We start from the raw sequence: 17,332 nt of genomic DNA, 5'->3' as shown, positions 1-17,332 counted from the left end.
ACTCAGGCTCATTAGTTTGAATCACCCCAGTTAAGTATTAAGAATTAAACACTGCATTTAATTTGAGAGTTTGTGCAACCTTGTCCCGGGTGCTGCTGGAGGAGGCTGCAGACCTGAAGAGGCTCAAGCTGCCACCCGTAGCTCCACCTGCTCACGTCCCCGTCTGTCTATCACTCTTCCCTTTCTCTCTCTTTATCTCTGTCCCTCTCTTTCCTTTTCTCTATCTGTCTCCCTCCATTATCTGTCTTTGTCTCTGCCTCGCTCTCCTGCTCTCTTTCCCCCCAACAGGTCAAAGCAGAAGGCCGTCCCCATTGAGCCTGGATCTGTTCGACGTTCCTGCCTGTTAAAAGGAAGGTTTTCGTCGCCGCTGTTGCAGGATGTGCTGCTGATGGAGAATTGTTGGGTGTAGATTCATTGAAGGAGCGTGGTACTGGACCTGCTCTACTTGTAAAGTGTCATGAGATAACCTTTGTTGTGATTTGGTGCGATGTAAATAAAATTGACTTGACTTGTTAAAAACAACCTCCTGATTCTCGGCTGGAACAGCGAAGAGAATATGAGTTTAGATGAGCATCAAGCATGCAGACCGTATCATGTTTTATTGAGAAAAAATAGACTACATCGTCAATACAATGGCAAACGTTACACAATGAAGGAAGCATGTATAACTATGTCTGTATGGTTAGGTCCTCATACAGTATACATTCATTAAAGCAAATACATGGCAAAAAAAAAATTCCTCAATTTCCTCACAAAAAGTTTAATACTTCAGTGACCCAACATATTCACGTACAATGCAAATGTCATCTAAAAAGGTACATTAGCACACGTTTTGCATAAACTGTGCATTGTGCACAGCATCCACACTAAACAGTGAAACCGTTGGAAGTGAAAAATGTTCCCTTCATCAGACTGTATCCATTTAAAACACATACGAGCAACCAAATTAAAACCAGTGGGGGGTGGAGGGCTCATGTTGAGCACATCATATCCAGAGGGGCACCTTGACATAAAGGACATCTGCATACATTCTATTTAAATACTTCACACAGACTTACTGCATATAAATATATATCCTTCTTAACTTTAACAGTGACATACTGTTTGGCCATCACTCAAACGACAAACCCTTTCCCAACACAGCACTCTCCCTTCATTCTCACAACCTTTTCTTTTGAACACAATGCCTCTTAAAAAGAAAGACGAAAATCATTATATTTAAAAATAGAAATACCGGTATGTTTGGCAAGTCAGGAAGGCAGCCTGGGCACTGGTCTGTCTCAGCACGATCCGGTCAAAATCATTTCATTCAGCATTAAATCACTGCACTGACTGCAGCGCAAGCAAGCTGACACAATTTTTACATGAATGACAGTTTATGGCACACTTTTTCGAAGACTTAAATTAAAGGGAGATTTCACCTCAAGATTCTTCCTTTTGTCAGTTGAAAATCATGTTGGGTTTGTATTGTATATGGCTAGTAATAGCTCTTGTACCAAACAAGTAGAATCAATCAGGCAAATTTTTACTTTTTAAGTTATGTACATGCAGAAAGCTGGTTGTAACAAAAGCCATAACAGCCGAGTGTGCATACCCACCGTGGGTGATAGAAAATTCTGCTCGGCAAGAAGCACGAGTCTAGGCTGGCAAAATTTAAGCCAGTTGCCTGGCACTCGTGATGACAATGTTGGTGTCCATTTATCCATTTAATTTATTGCAATGAATTTTCAAGGCTTTTTATCCTTTAAAGGTGAAAATTTGCCCTGTTCAGTATCGTAAGAGCTACTATTTATTTTGGCACAAAAGATCTTGATACTCTTCTAATGAAATCCACTTTCCCAGTACTATGGTACATCTAGATAACTATTACCAATAACATAAGCTACTTTGTGTTCTGTGCTAATTTCTAGCATGCTAAAATGCTAAATTAACACGGGAAGAGTGGGTTAATTATGTTATATAAGTGTTTGTCAGTCACGTGAACATTATCTTTCATTATGGCAATTATTTGCAATGATGACACCAACATCTTAGGGAAGGTGTATACCTGAACATTCCCTTTGAGTAATACATTTCACATACATATTAAAAGTCATTGCTTCTGTGTGTGTTGGTTATGTCATGTGTCCCGGTTGTGGCTACAGTAAAACTTGTGTTGCACGGTAAACTATATTTAGGCCAAGAAACAACGTATCAGTTAAATAAATCATACAGATACTGAGACAGACTAGCATGCAGGCTGGTGAGATGTCAGGTTGGGGTGATCGTCGTTGTGTGAAAGGGGTCCCACAATTCATGATTCCCCTGAAGGCATGTCGGCGGTGAAGTCCTCCTGCTGCACGTTAGATGATTGGTGCTGATCTATCATTCGTCACAGTGGGTCTCAGCTTGACCGTGGCAAATGGATTCCCTCCTCTGCAGGGAGAAAACAGTTGCAATCCTCTTATCCGCAGTTGATCATCAATCTTTTGACTTCTCTTTAATTAGTCACAAACAGACGTGGATCAGTGAGGGTTTTTTTTTTTTTTGGGGTTAGTTGTGTTAGGTCACTCACCCTAGAAAAGGAGCCTTTGCGATCCCATTGACTAAAGAAACCTGCTGCGAGAAAACAAAGACAGAAAGACCCTTGAAGATCCAGAGGACACAGAGACATGACATTCAACACACACCACCACAGTCACCACAAACCCACAGCTTCTCTCCAGCTGTGATCAGTCAGTGTTGCCAGACTGGTTTGATTAGATTTCTCATCAACATTTCTCCCCCCTCCTCCTCCACCTCCTCCTCCTCCTCCTCCTCCAGCCTGATCAGTGCAGTGGAGCTTTGACACGTAGCCTTTATTAGGCCACAACCTCAGACCTCAACATGTCTGGAATCTAGATAATCCAGACAGGCCTGTGAGAGACACACTTCTCCCTCACCTGAGGACAATGACGATTTTATAACCTCACCAGAAACAAGTGTGTGTGTGTGTGTGAGTGTGTGTGTGTGTCTGTCTGTCTCTATGTCTGTGTGTGTTTGTGTCGGGGGGGGGGGGGGTTACATTAAATTCTATGTACCCTGAGGAGTTCTAAACCACAAAATTCTAAAATTCTGCAAAGTTAGGAAGATAATTGTATCCATTTTAGGTTACAGCATATTATTAAAGATTTTTATCATTCATGTAAAAACGTGCAGTGAAAATCTAAAGTTTTGAATTTCTTGTTTTTCATTTATTTAATTTTATGTATTTATCTACTTATTAGTTTTCTTCCAAATTGCTTACCACTCCAGAAACATTAACTTGAAAGTCCAATTGAAGCATACAAAAACTGAAGGGAATGAATTTTCAAGAACAAATTAATTGGCAGTTGTTGGTTTTTTTGTTTTTTTTTTGCTGTTGTGATTGTATCATGAAATGGATGGCATCGTTAAAATAACACTGATCTTTGCTTTCCGATAACATTTCAGGAGTACCTTCTTAATCCAAAGGCCAAAGGTCACCTGACTAGCGTCACAAATTTGATGAGTTTCGATTCGCTTTGACAAACCCATAAAAGATTTGCAACTTGACACTGACATCAGTGACTTGTGACTTTGACTGGACTTTAAAAGACTTGGTACACTCTTCAAGAACAAAATGGTTAAAAGAACGCAAAAATGATTCCAGATTCAGGTTGAATCAGTCCATTAACCATCAATCAACTTGTGCACGCAGACACAGAAGCCTTGGAGACAGAAACAATCATCCTGCAGCGTTCAAGATGCCTCCAATGATGATCACCTTGCTGTGATCGGAATGAAAGTAAGAACTGAAATATGCTACACATGCAAACTATTTGAGATTTGGCTTGTTAATGTTACATAAAGCTTAAATAAGAGGAATTAGGTAAGAATTGTTATAAAGGTCAAAAAGCAACCGCTTTTCTGTTGGCATATTTCTTAAAATGACACTACCCTCAGAGGTCCTTCAATCTCTTATTACTGAAGTTAATGCACTACCCCTCTCCTCCCAGCAGAGAGCAGACAACATCCACAGAGCACTGACAACGCCTTCAAAGAGACTTCAATGCCCTCACATCAAACTTTTGCAATCACCTCCCCTTTGCACTGCCCTCAACAAAACATTTATCTTTTAAGCATGAGAAGATTATTCATGCAACTTTTAACTTTCCTGACTAACTGGCTGTAAATAATGGAATGTTACTAATAATTGCTTGTGTCCACAATATCATATGCACAATTGGACAGCATAACACTGGATACACATATTACAAAAAGACATGAAATGTGTAACCCTAACTCTTCCATCCATTTTCTTCCGCTTATTCCGGTTAAGGGTCGGGGGGGGGGGGGGGGGAGCTGGAGCCTATCACAGCAGCTACAGGCGAGAGGCGGGGTTCACCCTGGACAGGTCGCCGGTCCATCGCAGGGTCAACACATAGAGACAGACAACCATTCACACTCACAGTTACACCTACAGTCAATTTAGAGTATCAATCAGCCTCGTCCTCTCTTGATGTCTTTGGACTGTGGGAGGAAGCTGGAGTACCAGAGAGAACCCACACAGGAACAGGGAGAACATGGAGACTCCACACAGAAAGATCCCGTGCCCGAGCTGGGAACCCGGAACCTTCTTGCTGTGAGGTGACAGTGCTGACCACTGCACCACCCTGCCACCCCAAATTTTGTCTGTGAATCTGCCAAAGCTAAATCTTATATAAAATAAAATAATAAAATATTATTTTAATTTAAAAAGTTTTGATCTCCCTGTGATGCTAACTAACGGCAGAACTTGAGCCAAAAGCAAAATAACGTTTCCACTGAATTTCACAAACTTTAAGTTACAGTCCCCTCTACAGCTTGTATCCAACATCGGGTTAAAAATCTAAGTTTTGAAATGCTCAACTAAGCAAACCACAGTGATGGTGACAAGGTCCACTTTTGCTTTACAGTCACATTATCAAACCCAAAGAGCACTGTTAGCCTTTGACCTGCACCTGAACAACGGCTGAAGAGTGACTTATGAAGAGAAACGTATTCGACATGAATTATATGAGAAGCTGAAAGTGTGGGAAGCACCAGGATTCCAACCCTATTGCTTATCACGGTGTATTTCATGGAAAACCCTGAGGCAGCAGATCCAGAGAACACCAAGTACAGAGAGGAAGGTGATGACGGAGAGAGAAGTGCGCCTGGGTTTGTCCGCTGGTCAGACACATATTACTTCATTCTCTATCAGCTGACACACCACGAATTGAAATTATGTCTGTACCCTATTGTCCTCTACGCCTCCCTCTTCCTATCAACCAGTCTCTCCCTTCATTACAGAATGGAGGTGAAACCCTCGTGTCTTGATACAAAACTTTACAATTTTCACAAATTGTCCTCATTAGTTGCAAAAAAAAGGGAATACAAATACAAAGAGAATACAAATCAATACACATAATCTTCTAGAAAAGAATGATGCAGTTGAATATAGAATATTTCCTTTAAGTCATTAGAGGAATTAAGGATGTTTTTCTTCGTTTTGTTTTGAAGGTGTGGAGGCCATGAACATGCAGCAGGTTGATGACACATTAACAGTCACACTAAGAATTTGAAATATGTGATGGTATGTGGGTGCGGACAATTTGACAATCAAGCAATGGTCATAAAGACATCCCAACAGGAAACACGGGACATTTATTAGCCATGACATCCAACGTTACGGACACTTAAATGTGGAAAGTGCCAGTCATCTGCCAGCCTGGAACCCGTTAGCAAAATGCATTATTATGTTACCTGTAGATAAATTAAACAGTAAATAAATAAATGGTAAATCCTTCATCTTACAAATGAAAAGCAAAAAACAAAAAACACTAACAAATATCAGGGGATTTGCTGTGACTAATTTACTTGGTCTTGTATGACCATTAGCTTTTGATGGCTGATGAGAATCGATGATTGCTGACATTTTTTAATCACTTCACTGACTTTACAACTCCATTGTATTTGTGCTTCTTGTAGGTAAACACATCATGGCAATTTGTGTAAAAAAAAATACAAATTGTGCCCGCAAATGTCTCATTTTCAAAGGTACTATGTGTAACATTTCAAATATTCAAAATAGAACTAAAATTATGAACAGAATGTGAAAGGAGAACTGTTTTAACATTCTATTCAAAACACATTCTAGCTATGTATGTCTTATGTATACGTAATGAGCTCACATATATTTGCATGCTAGAGACACTGCATGCTTCACAGCTAGCGTGAACCCATCCTGTTGCATAATAATGCATAATAACTTTTAATACTTCAACCTAGAATTTATTGTCCCGTCTACAGTCAGTCCAACATCGTAGGATGAAAAAAAACGTGCTGGACCAAGACAATATTATCAGCAAACAAAGCAAATTAATGAATATAATTTTAGATTATATAGACTCAATATATTAAGTCATCTAAAAAAAAAAGAAAAAGAAAAGGTGATATGCTGCTGGAGCGTGCATGAATTTGACGAACGACTAGTGCTTACAAACAGCACTGTTCAAAAATGAATGGACTCATGGATGGTAAATGGACTCTATTTTATACAGCGCTTTTCAACCTTAGCAGGACTCAAAGCGCTTTACAGTGTCATCTCATTCACACACACTCACGGTGGAGGCTGCCATTGCAAGGCGCCAACCTACTCATCAGGAGCAATTATGGGTTCAGTATCTTGCTCAAGGACACTTTGACATGGTCACCGTGGTCAGGGATCGAACCAGCGACCCTTTGGTTGCTAGACGGCCACTCTACCACTGAGCCATGCCGCCCATGAATGTTATGCTTTTAAAATGTAAAATAAAACTACTGGTCTGTATTGAAAACACAAGTCAGTCATATTACATAACAACATTTTAATCACCTGCATGTCTATTTAATTGAATGGTTCTTTACACATAATTAAACAGACAAAAGATTTTAGGCCAGCCACATCTAATACCTTGTAGCTACAATTAACCGAGGATCACACCTCTTCTTGTGACCAAAAAGGCTTCATTATTTGTCAAATTACAGCAGGACATGTAAAGCCATTACTTTGAAATCATGTCAAACACCCATCTGTTGTGCTTCGTTATTACTGAGTCTATTTTGAACAATTTTTGTTTTTATTGCGTGATTTTTTTGTTTAACTTTTGTCTTGGTTGAGTCTTTTCTCATAAAGTTCTTAGGTAAACAAGAACTTGAAAGCTTAAATTAAGCCCAGCATTTAACGGCAGCCTGCTCCTAACTTTTCTACCAGTTAGTGATGTGCTATAAACCAAAGGATGCAAATCAGCTCAAACAGGCAAAGCACCCAATGCAGTGTTCTGCTGCTAAGGTTATTTTGTTATTTCACTTCAGAAAGCAGATAAATGGGAATGCAAATCAAAAGTATAAAACCCTGTACTACAACTTGTAGTACAGTTGGAGTTTTACAACAGTAAATGTGACACTATGTCCTTTCCAACTGGTATCAACTGTGTCAACACCTTTGATATTTAGGCTGATAAAAAGGGTATGTTTTAAAACAGAGGAGAAAATAGAGATTCAATAAATACAGATTTGACTATTGTACTACTGAAGGTTCTGGTACTGACCGTGTTCTGAGGCGATGGTGTCGAGGGGACCACTGGCATGGAGGGGGGGTCATCGCTGTAGTCGGGCGGTGGCAGCAACACTGGCTCCTCCTCCTCCTGCTCAGGCAGGCTGGCCACACTCGGACTACGCACCGGTGTGCCCACATTGCTGCTGCCACACATGACATCAAAGATCACCCATCCAGAATCACCTCTGAAATAAAACCTGTCAGATTATAACATTTTCTTACCTATTTGACATCAGCAGGTCAGTACAGGGCCTGCAGTAGGATGATGGAAACCAGCCTCGCCTAAGAAAAGTACACCACAATGTTAGAGAGAGTTATAGAAACATATAATATTTCATAGTTGATTAATTACATAAATAGTTTTAACTACACAGCAGTTGAGATGAAAGAAAATGCTTACACTTCCCTTCAAGCAATGATCTGCAACCTTACAGACAAAATCACCCCAAAACATATGCTGTCCAAAACATTAGCATAGATTTGTTTGTTATTCATAACTGTATAATATACAAATTATCTATTGTGAAGACTGAGAGAAATTCCTCTGAGTCGTGGAATATGCACATGCATAGCAATAGCTTCTAAGCTAATTCATAGTCTGCTAGCTTGTTGTCGTTAGCACATGACCTACAGTCTTTTCAAAACCTGCTGGAAAGCTTTTTTTTTTCTAACATACTCAAGGCAAATACCAGACAGACACTAAATAGAAGGAGGAACTCTGCAATCACGTCACAATGAATTTGCTCTTTTTTTTTTTTAACACTCTGACTCCTTCGACAGAAAACGTGATTAAAATTATGAGCATTTACCTCCATTATTGGACATTTCATAGACCAAATAATTGAGCTCACCGTTTTTGCAGATATTTGCATAATAACATAATATGATGTCCTCATATCAACAGACCCTTTTAACAGAAGACGTCTGAATTTGTCCAACTGGGGAAGACAGAGTTCCTGCGCCAGAGCTGAGACACTTAATGGAATGGAGCCGCGGTTAATTTCATTATTTACACCTGTGTGACAGGTCAAAATGTCTGCAGTGAGAAGGGTATACTCTGCCAAGACGACAAACAAGCCTCCTGAAGAATGCTGGAAGTCTTTCAGTACTATAGTGAATTAAATAAAACTAACGTTGGCATTCATCGCAAGCCTTTTCACAGCAGACATTTTGATATGAAGGAGTGGTAAGTGTTGCTGATAACATTAACAAGGGCTTTGTTCTGTCTGATAATGAGCCAGCATGCACACTCTCAGCACTATTTACACCTGTGCTTTCCATCCTCTCTGACATTTCAAAATGCTCTCCCCCCTCTCTCTCGCTTTCTCTCTTTCTCTCTCCCTCTCTCTCTCTCTCTCTCTCGCTCTCTCTCTCTCAGATGACAAGAACGCTGTTTTTGGTTGAGAATCAAAGCAGTAGAAGATATGCTTGAGCGTGATGAACCCAACAGCCACAATATACATGACAGACACATTTTTTTTGTTTTTGGGAAGTTGTCTCCAAGTCACGTCCAGAGAAAAAAGATGGCTCATCAGTCCGATGCAATGGATTTGTTGCTAAGAAACAGAGTGTACTGTGATGTATCCTCTTCTTGAGGAACTGATTGCATTAAACTCATCAATTCAAAAGCAGCTTAACGAAACATTCACTCGCGTTGCACACACAGGGAGAAGATGAGGCATTCATTTGTTGAATAAAAAAAATAAGCAACACAATCTATGAACATTTTGCAATGTGTTGTGCAGAATAATGAGTCCTAATTGATCTAGCGAGGAGCAGAAAATTACTGCAGAATTATGAAGGTGCAGCTAAATATAGAGTAAAAAAAAAACAAAACATGAACCTGAAACGTCTTCAAACCTTCAATCACTTCAAGTGCGAAAACTGAATTACTTTTTAAAAAAATATAGCTTATTTCCCTCACTTGTTAATGCAAGAAAGGTGTGTATGTGTGTAGGACTTGTGCACTGGATGGTGTTGTTAAGGAAGTGAGTGTGTGTGAGAGAGAGAGAGAGCGAGAGAGAGAGAGAGAGAGGTTTATGATGCTCATGTTGTACATAGCTGACATACTCCTGTGTTTCTAGGCATGGTGCATAAGCAAAACAAAATATTAACAAACACAAAGTAGAAACTTGTATGGCCACCTGAGCAATGTGAAAAACGCCTGTGTGTCAGTGCTGCTACATATTTGTCAGAATGAAAGTACATTTCCTTGTGTGGGTGTGTCAGTGGTTACAGACTGTACAACGAACCCAGTCCAAAACAGTTTTTCCTGTCCTATTAAAAATGATCTTTTTAACATGTTATGTTGGACTTAAAACTCTTCACATCTTATCCAGCTCTTCATACAACAGGTTGAAGAATATGTTAATTTCAGCAAATGTGTCCCAAAATCGAGTTATTCCAACTGATGACTTAAAGTCTTTACAAACAGGTCACAAACATACAGATTAATAAATTCACACACACACACACACACACACACACACACACACACACACACACACACACACACACAAACACACAGTACTTACTGCCCTGTCTTCTCCAGCTCTCCATAAAGCCACCCATCCTTCTCTTCATGGAGGAGCAGGGTGATGACGTCGCCATCATCGAAGCTGAGGAGCGTGTTGTTGTTGCCTGCTGTGTGGGGAAAGATGGTTCTGACCCGGGTCCTCCTGCCAACGTTGAGACCAGACGACTGGGATGTGGACCTGGACAGACTACCCTCACCAAGACTGCCCTGGTCTGGAGGAAGTCAAGGGATGTAAGAAATAGAGATTTCTCAATGCTTAAAAAAATGATGTTCTTAGCTTAGCTTAGCATTAAGACTGGATCAGCTCATCTAATTTTCACTGCGTTGATATCATCTCTAAAAGACATTTATTTTCACACCTTATTTAATTCATACACAATTTGCCATTCTATAAGGGGCTGTGAGAGATTTCAGTAAAAAAGGTAATTATTGTATTGATTTGTGTATTTGTGAAAAGCTAGAAATACCTGAATTTTGATCTGAAGAGGAGGTGAGAGGAGATCTGGGGTCAGGGTTGAACATGTTGACCAGTGGACTGAACTGGGCTTTTACTGGTGGTGCTGGAGGGGGCACCACTGTCTCCACATTGTTCTGAGGGGATGACAAATAACGTGATAAGAATATGAAATAATGCGACAAAATTAAACTCATAGGACCTTAAATACATATGCAAGGCTAACGTCCATGTTCGAGCTTATTTCCTCTCCTGTGGACTTTAAAGATAACAACAACAAAAGCAGATGCAGGGTGCGCCACGGCTGAGCCAGCTAATATTAGTCAGTTTAAATGACCAGCTGATACTCACCATGTTGTAGCGTTGAACCAGGGGCGACTGCTCTGGAGTGTTGGAAAGCTCGTCTATCATAGACATCACCGTGTCCGGCACCTTGGTGATGTCGCAGCACTTTTCCTGCCAGCTGGGAAGCCTCAAGGAGAGTATCTCTTTAGCCTGGAGACCCCAATTTAAGGTAGTTAAACATCTGAACCAACAATCTGGCTTGGCTATATTACTCTTCTGTTCACTCTTACCTTATCGTGGAAGTTACTAATCTGATAGGAGAACATGCAGTGTTTATCGGCAAGAAAACAGAAGCGTCGCTTTTCCTCCAGCAGAGCCTCCCTGCAGCCGTCTGCAATGAACTTCTGCATGTCCATCTGGCGTGACGAAATGGTCTCCATATACTGCAGGCAGGGTTACAGAAGGTCATAAGGTGTGGGATGGATAACTTCTCTTTGGTGTTTTCACTTTCTTGTCATTTCTTTCAAGAATTAGAGGCACACAGAACGATTCTACATGGTATCAACAGGGAGTAATTTGCAGAATTAATGCAGACCTCAGTGAAAAACAAGCTAAGAGCAAAAACTGATTAAAGCTTACTCAGTGGCCACATCTTACTGTCTCCAGGATAGTTTTACAAATCGAGGCACTAATGAGCTTTGTAATCAAAGTCTCTACACTTAGCGATGAGTTTATTTGGGTCTCCAGTTGTTTGTGGATTGATCTTAGCCTGGCGGGAAACCAAATTACTTGAAGACATACCCTCCCTACAGAGAGACATTTGCCTGTCATGCAGTGTGGATGATAGACTGGACTTGGCATATCAAACTTCTCAACCTCCCCTCTGTCCCTTTATCAAACACCCAACCACCCCCCTTTCTCTTCAATCTTCCCCAGGCTGTCATGGCGACAGTAAAGCAGCCTGTCTCTAAGGGCTCTCCTCAACTGTCTGCACCCCCCCCCCCCCATTGGCTGTCAGACGCTGAATCAGTGCTCCTCTTCTCCTATTTTCACAGCATCCCAAATCTCCTAGACTCTGTGCGAGCAGTGGGAGAGCAGGCAAACAGGACCTAACTGCATGATTAGAAAGCTGGGCAGTTGGCCTGGCAGTGGTTCACTAGATGATGAATAAACTGCCTGAGAGGAGGAGGAGGGGTCCCTGTTTCAGCTCAGTCTGTGGAGCTCCACCCAGATAAAAAACGAAGTATCAATTCAAGTGCAATGATAAACGGGACACTGATACCAATTGAAGTGTGTCAGGGGGGGAAAGATACAGCAGAAATGGAAGTCAAGTGTCTAAATTCCTCCCCCAGCCCCTTAAATGCTGCAATCACTGAATAATAATCTGTTCAATAATCATCTCTACACTAGCCAGGCTTATTATAAACCATCCATCTTCTAAGTGAATCCATGAGAATGTTCAATAAATTAAAACAACAGTCAGACGTTTATTACTCAGCCTGCCTTTTACTGCAGCACATCCCCTCCTTCATCTCAACACATTGATTTACAGCACAAATCCCTGTCTGTGCTGTTATAGACAGCTGGCTGCTGGGGGACAGAAATACACACTGACAACACACATTTATCACTCAGATCCTTTGATTTAAAAGCTCACAACAAGGCAACGTCTAAGCAGTAAAACTTCAAAGTCACATATGTGTACCTCTGTTCACTCAGCAGCAACGCTTCTTTGTAATTTTGTTTCAATGTCTACTTCCCATGCTAAACGTTAGCCTTTATGAGAGCAACTTGGGCTCATAAAGGCTATCATAGCAAACTTAAAAGAAAATCAATAACAGATCTAACACCAGAAGCAGCCACTCAAAGCCATCTAAGAAAATCTGTAAGTCGGACATAACTCAGCATCAGTCGTGTTCTCACAACCAGTTTACATTTTTAAAAATCGTTAACAATGCACACAGATTTAGGCAATTAGTCGCCAAAAGTTGTCTGCAGACTGGGTTTAAATAGTTAGTAATAGTTGACTCATAAATAGCAGGAATGAAAGCATGAGCTGTTCTGATACCAGAACCAGGAACATCATCAATACTGGTTTATAATCCAGAGTCACAATTGGTGAGTATGCAAGCGCTGATTTGATATTGTAGCCTAAGCCTATGCAGCAAGTTCCACTGAAAACTACTCTTACAGAATGACAAAAAATGAATTGATTTCCACTTTATAACAGTGAGCTAAAGCCAAAATGACAGCAATGTTGCAACAATTTACATCAGAAAATCCTAAAATGATTTTGGGGAAAGATCTCATCTTGAAAACTGATTATTATTATTTTAACATACAAATCATGCCCAGTATAACTTCCACAAAGTATTCACTTAGTAAAATATGACTTCCACATCGATGACTAGAATTATATTTGCAGGTCTATTCTATATCGTTTGATTTTAATGACAAACATGTACATTGTGTCTTTCTCGGGATCCTCACTTTCTGTGTGAAACGATCTCAATCTCAGCAGGGTCTGGAAGCGTGTTTGTGCCTGCATACATGTGATCGGTCATGGTGTGTATATGAAAATACAATCCTTTATCTGAGGCTGAGCACACCGAGCGCAGGTGTAATGGTGTTCTCCTGCTAATTCTAGGTGGAGTGGCACGTTTCACTGTTTCACGATTATTATGAATATGTGTCTGAACATTCATTTCACATATCTGTCATTGCTATGCAAGATCGTGAATTTAATATCCACAACCCAACCTGTGCCTGTTATAAAACCCCACCGGGTCCTTTCTCGGTTGCCTTTGCATGTAAATGTCATGAGAGCTATTAAGATGAGCACTTGTTGAACAGGAAGCAGAACACAGACACAGAACAGTGCCGTGCTTGTAAGAACAATGTAGGACAGGTACTGCATCTTGACAGTGCACACACAAAAACAGAAGTGTATTTGTAAGTAGAATATTCCTCCAAAGTGCATGTGATACCTCAAAAGCACAGTATTTGTCTTCAAGGTGTCAGAGTTGCACCTTCTGAACAAAGCTGAGCATGAACTGTACAACTTTAGGGAAGTTGTCCTAGAATTCCAACTCACACAGTATACTGAGGTAGTGTACATAATGTACAGCCAGAGCTGAAAATTCTTCATCTAAAACAGTACGGCTGGTAGGCACCCGATAACTATTGTCAGTATAAGCTTTGCTTGAAAGCTCCAGTAGTGTTGTTTAGGGCCTTTCAACTTCACCTTCATGAAAATTTCTCAATGTGAATGAGCAGCTGAAGCCAAACTTTCTCTTGGTCACATGTTTTGAGATCGGATGAAGACGGGCGCCCATGTTGTTGCCATTGCATTTTCATAGGCTGTCTGCCGTTTGGTTTAAGAAGAAAAAAGCATTATGGGTTGAGGAAATGATTCGTGGCTCTGATTCTACTATGCAAGATCATGAGACAGCCATTCAAAATTTTGTTTATGTCTGAAATTCATTTGGATGAAGGACCATCAGTCCAGAGAAGCTGATGGGGCCACAGTGAGCTTCCCTCTAAACTGTGGAGAAAACTATGTACGGTGAGGCTGAAATTCAGGGGGAGGCTTGCTGCTCAAAAATCGGACCTGGCTCAAATCTTACGGTGTACAGACAATTTAGAAGAAGTGGTGTCTTTCAAAGGTGACCACACTGGAACCTCAGATGAAGAATATCCTGTCAGTTTGGTTTCTGGCTCACCTCGTTCTCTTTAATCTCATATTTGGTGGAGTGCTTTTTCCGCCTGAGCTTCTTCAGGTCTGTTTGTGAGCGTGCCAGGGAGTCCTGCTTCAGCTTATGCTCTGACTGATAGCGCTTGAAGGTGGCCTACAGGGGATATTTGTAAGAAAAGTGAGAGACAAGTGAAGATGATGCACTTTTTAATCATGTAAAAGTTCCACAAGTGCAGAGAAGCTGAAAGAATGCCTCTGCAAAAAGGAAGTTTGACCTTTGTGAAAGATGTTTTCAAGAAGGCTCCATGGAGCCACTTACATTCATGTATTTAATATCCATTTCTGTCTTCTTCTCCAGCTCAACAACAACCTCCTGGTGGAATCTCTTGAACTGCAGAGAGAACACACACACACACACACACACACACACACACACACACACACACACACACACACACACACACACACACACACACACACACACACACACCTCACGTTGGTTACAGCGTACATTATTCAGCAACACGCATACGCCGTTAGGAACACATTGCACAGCTGTGTCACATGGCTGGAGGGTGATATTGAGATAAGAGTGGAGTGACCCAGAGGAATGCATGATAATGGGTTTTTGAGAGCTACTTGACAGGGATGGTTTATCAGCATGTTAAGGTTAAAGATTTACAACTCTCACAGATAAATTATAATCTGGATTATCACAATAAAACTCAGGGAGACGAAAGGACGTTTTTCTTATGCACCAGGTTATTTGTATTTTGGGGTAGTATGTTTGTATCCAAAACACTTATTACATTTGTTGCATTTCACTCATAGCTTCAATATGGTATTCATAGTATTTCTCCCGGAGGCAGAAGGGTGCAGGATGGATGTAGCATTTCAACTGTCGTTCACCTTTTGTTACCAAACTTTACAAGGATAAAATGCACGAGCTGAAAAGGTAATGGAGATCACATGTCCAGAGATCATCTCAACTGTGTGAACACGAGCACGTCTGGTCTCCCCTGGAGAAGGTGACAGGTTAATGCACAAAACTGATCAATAAAACAAACAGGACAGACGTTTTATCCTTCAGATCAGCTGTGCTGGTTTAATTTTCCTGATGTAGGACTTGAAGTACTGTTTGAAATACTGATTTATACATCCTGCTGTCCTGTATATTTATGTGGAGAATGGAGAGAAATACACACAAATTATCTATTGGTGGCCTTGTTAATTAGGCCAACTGCTTTGTCCGGATGGAGGTCCGGTGGCATTTAAAACTGATTAAGAAACTCACTGACCCAAAAGGTGCAGGATGTTTTTTTTCCTTTGTCTACTTGTCTAATTTTTGGCACAATAACATATTCAATTGTCATGAGTGCAGCAACCCCCTTGAAAGCTAATTAACGTTCGGGGGAGGGGAGTCTATTTCAAGCCATGCATTTGGTGTGGTCCTGCATATTTATGGCATTTCAGGATTGATGGAAAAGTTCAAGGAGCTGCTCTTTCAGAACAGGACCAGAAATCACAGTCATATGTGGGACCAAACAGGGAGGACGAGATTGCACAGAAGGGGTGGTCTTGACTCATGTCTATTCACATCCTGGCGCTGTTGCAGCGAGAAGCCGATCGAATCAGCCAACCAATCGCATTAAGTAACTTCAGCAGTGCTGCACTCTACAAACACCCTGCCAGAACTACCATATTAAAATAAAATGACATAGTATTGGATTGGTCCATACACACCTCTACACGCCAATACCTTTATTTCAGGTGCTATTTGTTCCATTAGAATCTGAACAAAATATGATCAGTTTAATTATGTATTTCTCCTAAAAAAAATCCTTCCAGTATCATAACAAATGTCCAACTGGTGTATATTAATCATATCAACTCAATATATTTCTTCAGAGAAAAATATAAAAAGGCCTTTTAAGGCACACTTACATTTTCCTCCAGTTCACTGTAGACCTTCTTGTGGGCCTCTGCGATCTCCATAAGAACCACACCTAGAAAGACATCCGGAGTGAAATTTTGTGAATCAGATATCTCATTTAGGAAGCAAGTGATGCTGGTGGAAGGGAGTTACATGACAGAAAGTAAAATCAAAAGCTGTATGTGATAAGATGCAGTTTCAGACAACGGGATAACCGGAAAAAGAGCAGCAGCACCATGTAAAAAAAAAAAAAAAGTTTCTCGAAGGGGATGTTAAGTGTGTTTCATCGAAATGTACATAAATCTTTACAGTATATATTGCACAGATGACTTATCTCCTTTCAATATTTGAACAGCCGTCAATAAGTCATCTCTGTGAAAGGTTCTGGTATTGTGTAGTCAAATACAGAACAGTCTCCATTCACCGAGAGAGCAGCATATGACATTACACAAAGGCAGCACGTCAATACTGTAAACAGAGGTGGACAATCGGTTTATAGTGCTACCTCTATCACAATGGGGTGAAATCTAGACTCAAGGTTTACTATAGGACACAAACCTATGAAAGGATGACACATATGGCAGCCTGACAACGACAGAAAAAAATGTTCAATACTTGGATTTCAATACCTTAAGAAGAAAGCACAGATTGTCTAAAAGTCAACAGTCTCCACCAATAACCCAGAAATGAATACACGTATGACCCGACACCTGACATTCCTCCCTGCACCCCACACTGGTCTGCGCAAACAAACGTAATGACCTGCTGATACAGAGCTGTACTTCTGCGATCCAACGGGCAGCTACAACAACATTGCCCTCTGAAGGTCACCA

At 40.7% G+C, this 17,332-nt stretch overlaps 1 protein-coding gene across 5 annotated transcripts in view; it reads right to left on the bottom strand.

The window, feature by feature from the left end:
* Positions 1 to 596: 596 nt before the first annotated feature.
* baiap2l1a (BAR/IMD domain containing adaptor protein 2 like 1a) overlaps positions 597 to 17,332 on the bottom strand; it is a 30,858-nt gene continuing 14,122 nt past the window's right edge. The window contains exons 4-14 of one of the 5 annotated variants that reach the window (XM_086195698.1): positions 16,511 to 16,572; positions 14,886 to 14,957; positions 14,595 to 14,720; positions 11,163 to 11,315; positions 10,939 to 11,082; positions 10,601 to 10,724; positions 10,132 to 10,345; positions 7,820 to 7,879; positions 7,590 to 7,740; positions 2,555 to 2,598; positions 597 to 2,415 (exon numbers count right to left, since the gene is read on the bottom strand). In XM_086195698.1, the coding sequence (XP_086051824.1) occupies positions 2,343 to 2,415; positions 2,555 to 2,598; positions 7,590 to 7,740; positions 7,820 to 7,879; positions 10,132 to 10,345; positions 10,601 to 10,724; positions 10,939 to 11,082; positions 11,163 to 11,315; positions 14,595 to 14,720; positions 14,886 to 14,957; positions 16,511 to 16,572 (1,223 nt within the window). In that variant the 3' untranslated portion in view covers positions 597 to 2,342. The remainder of the gene's footprint in view (positions 2,416 to 2,554; positions 2,599 to 7,589; positions 7,741 to 7,819; positions 7,880 to 10,131; positions 10,346 to 10,600; positions 10,725 to 10,938; positions 11,083 to 11,162; positions 11,316 to 14,594; positions 14,721 to 14,885; positions 14,958 to 16,510; positions 16,573 to 17,332) is intronic. The other 4 variants (XM_086195700.1, XM_086195699.1, XM_086195701.1 and 1 more) reach the window with 4 other exon arrangements.

This window comes from Aulostomus chinensis, chromosome 23 (genome assembly GCF_037954235.1).
Source record: "Aulostomus chinensis isolate RoL2024-O1b breed Wild chromosome 23, RoL_Achi_v1.0, whole genome shotgun sequence".
Taxonomy (NCBI): Eukaryota; Metazoa; Chordata; class Actinopteri; order Syngnathiformes; family Aulostomidae; genus Aulostomus; species Aulostomus chinensis.
This window is presented reverse-complemented; position numbering and strand designations above follow the sequence as displayed.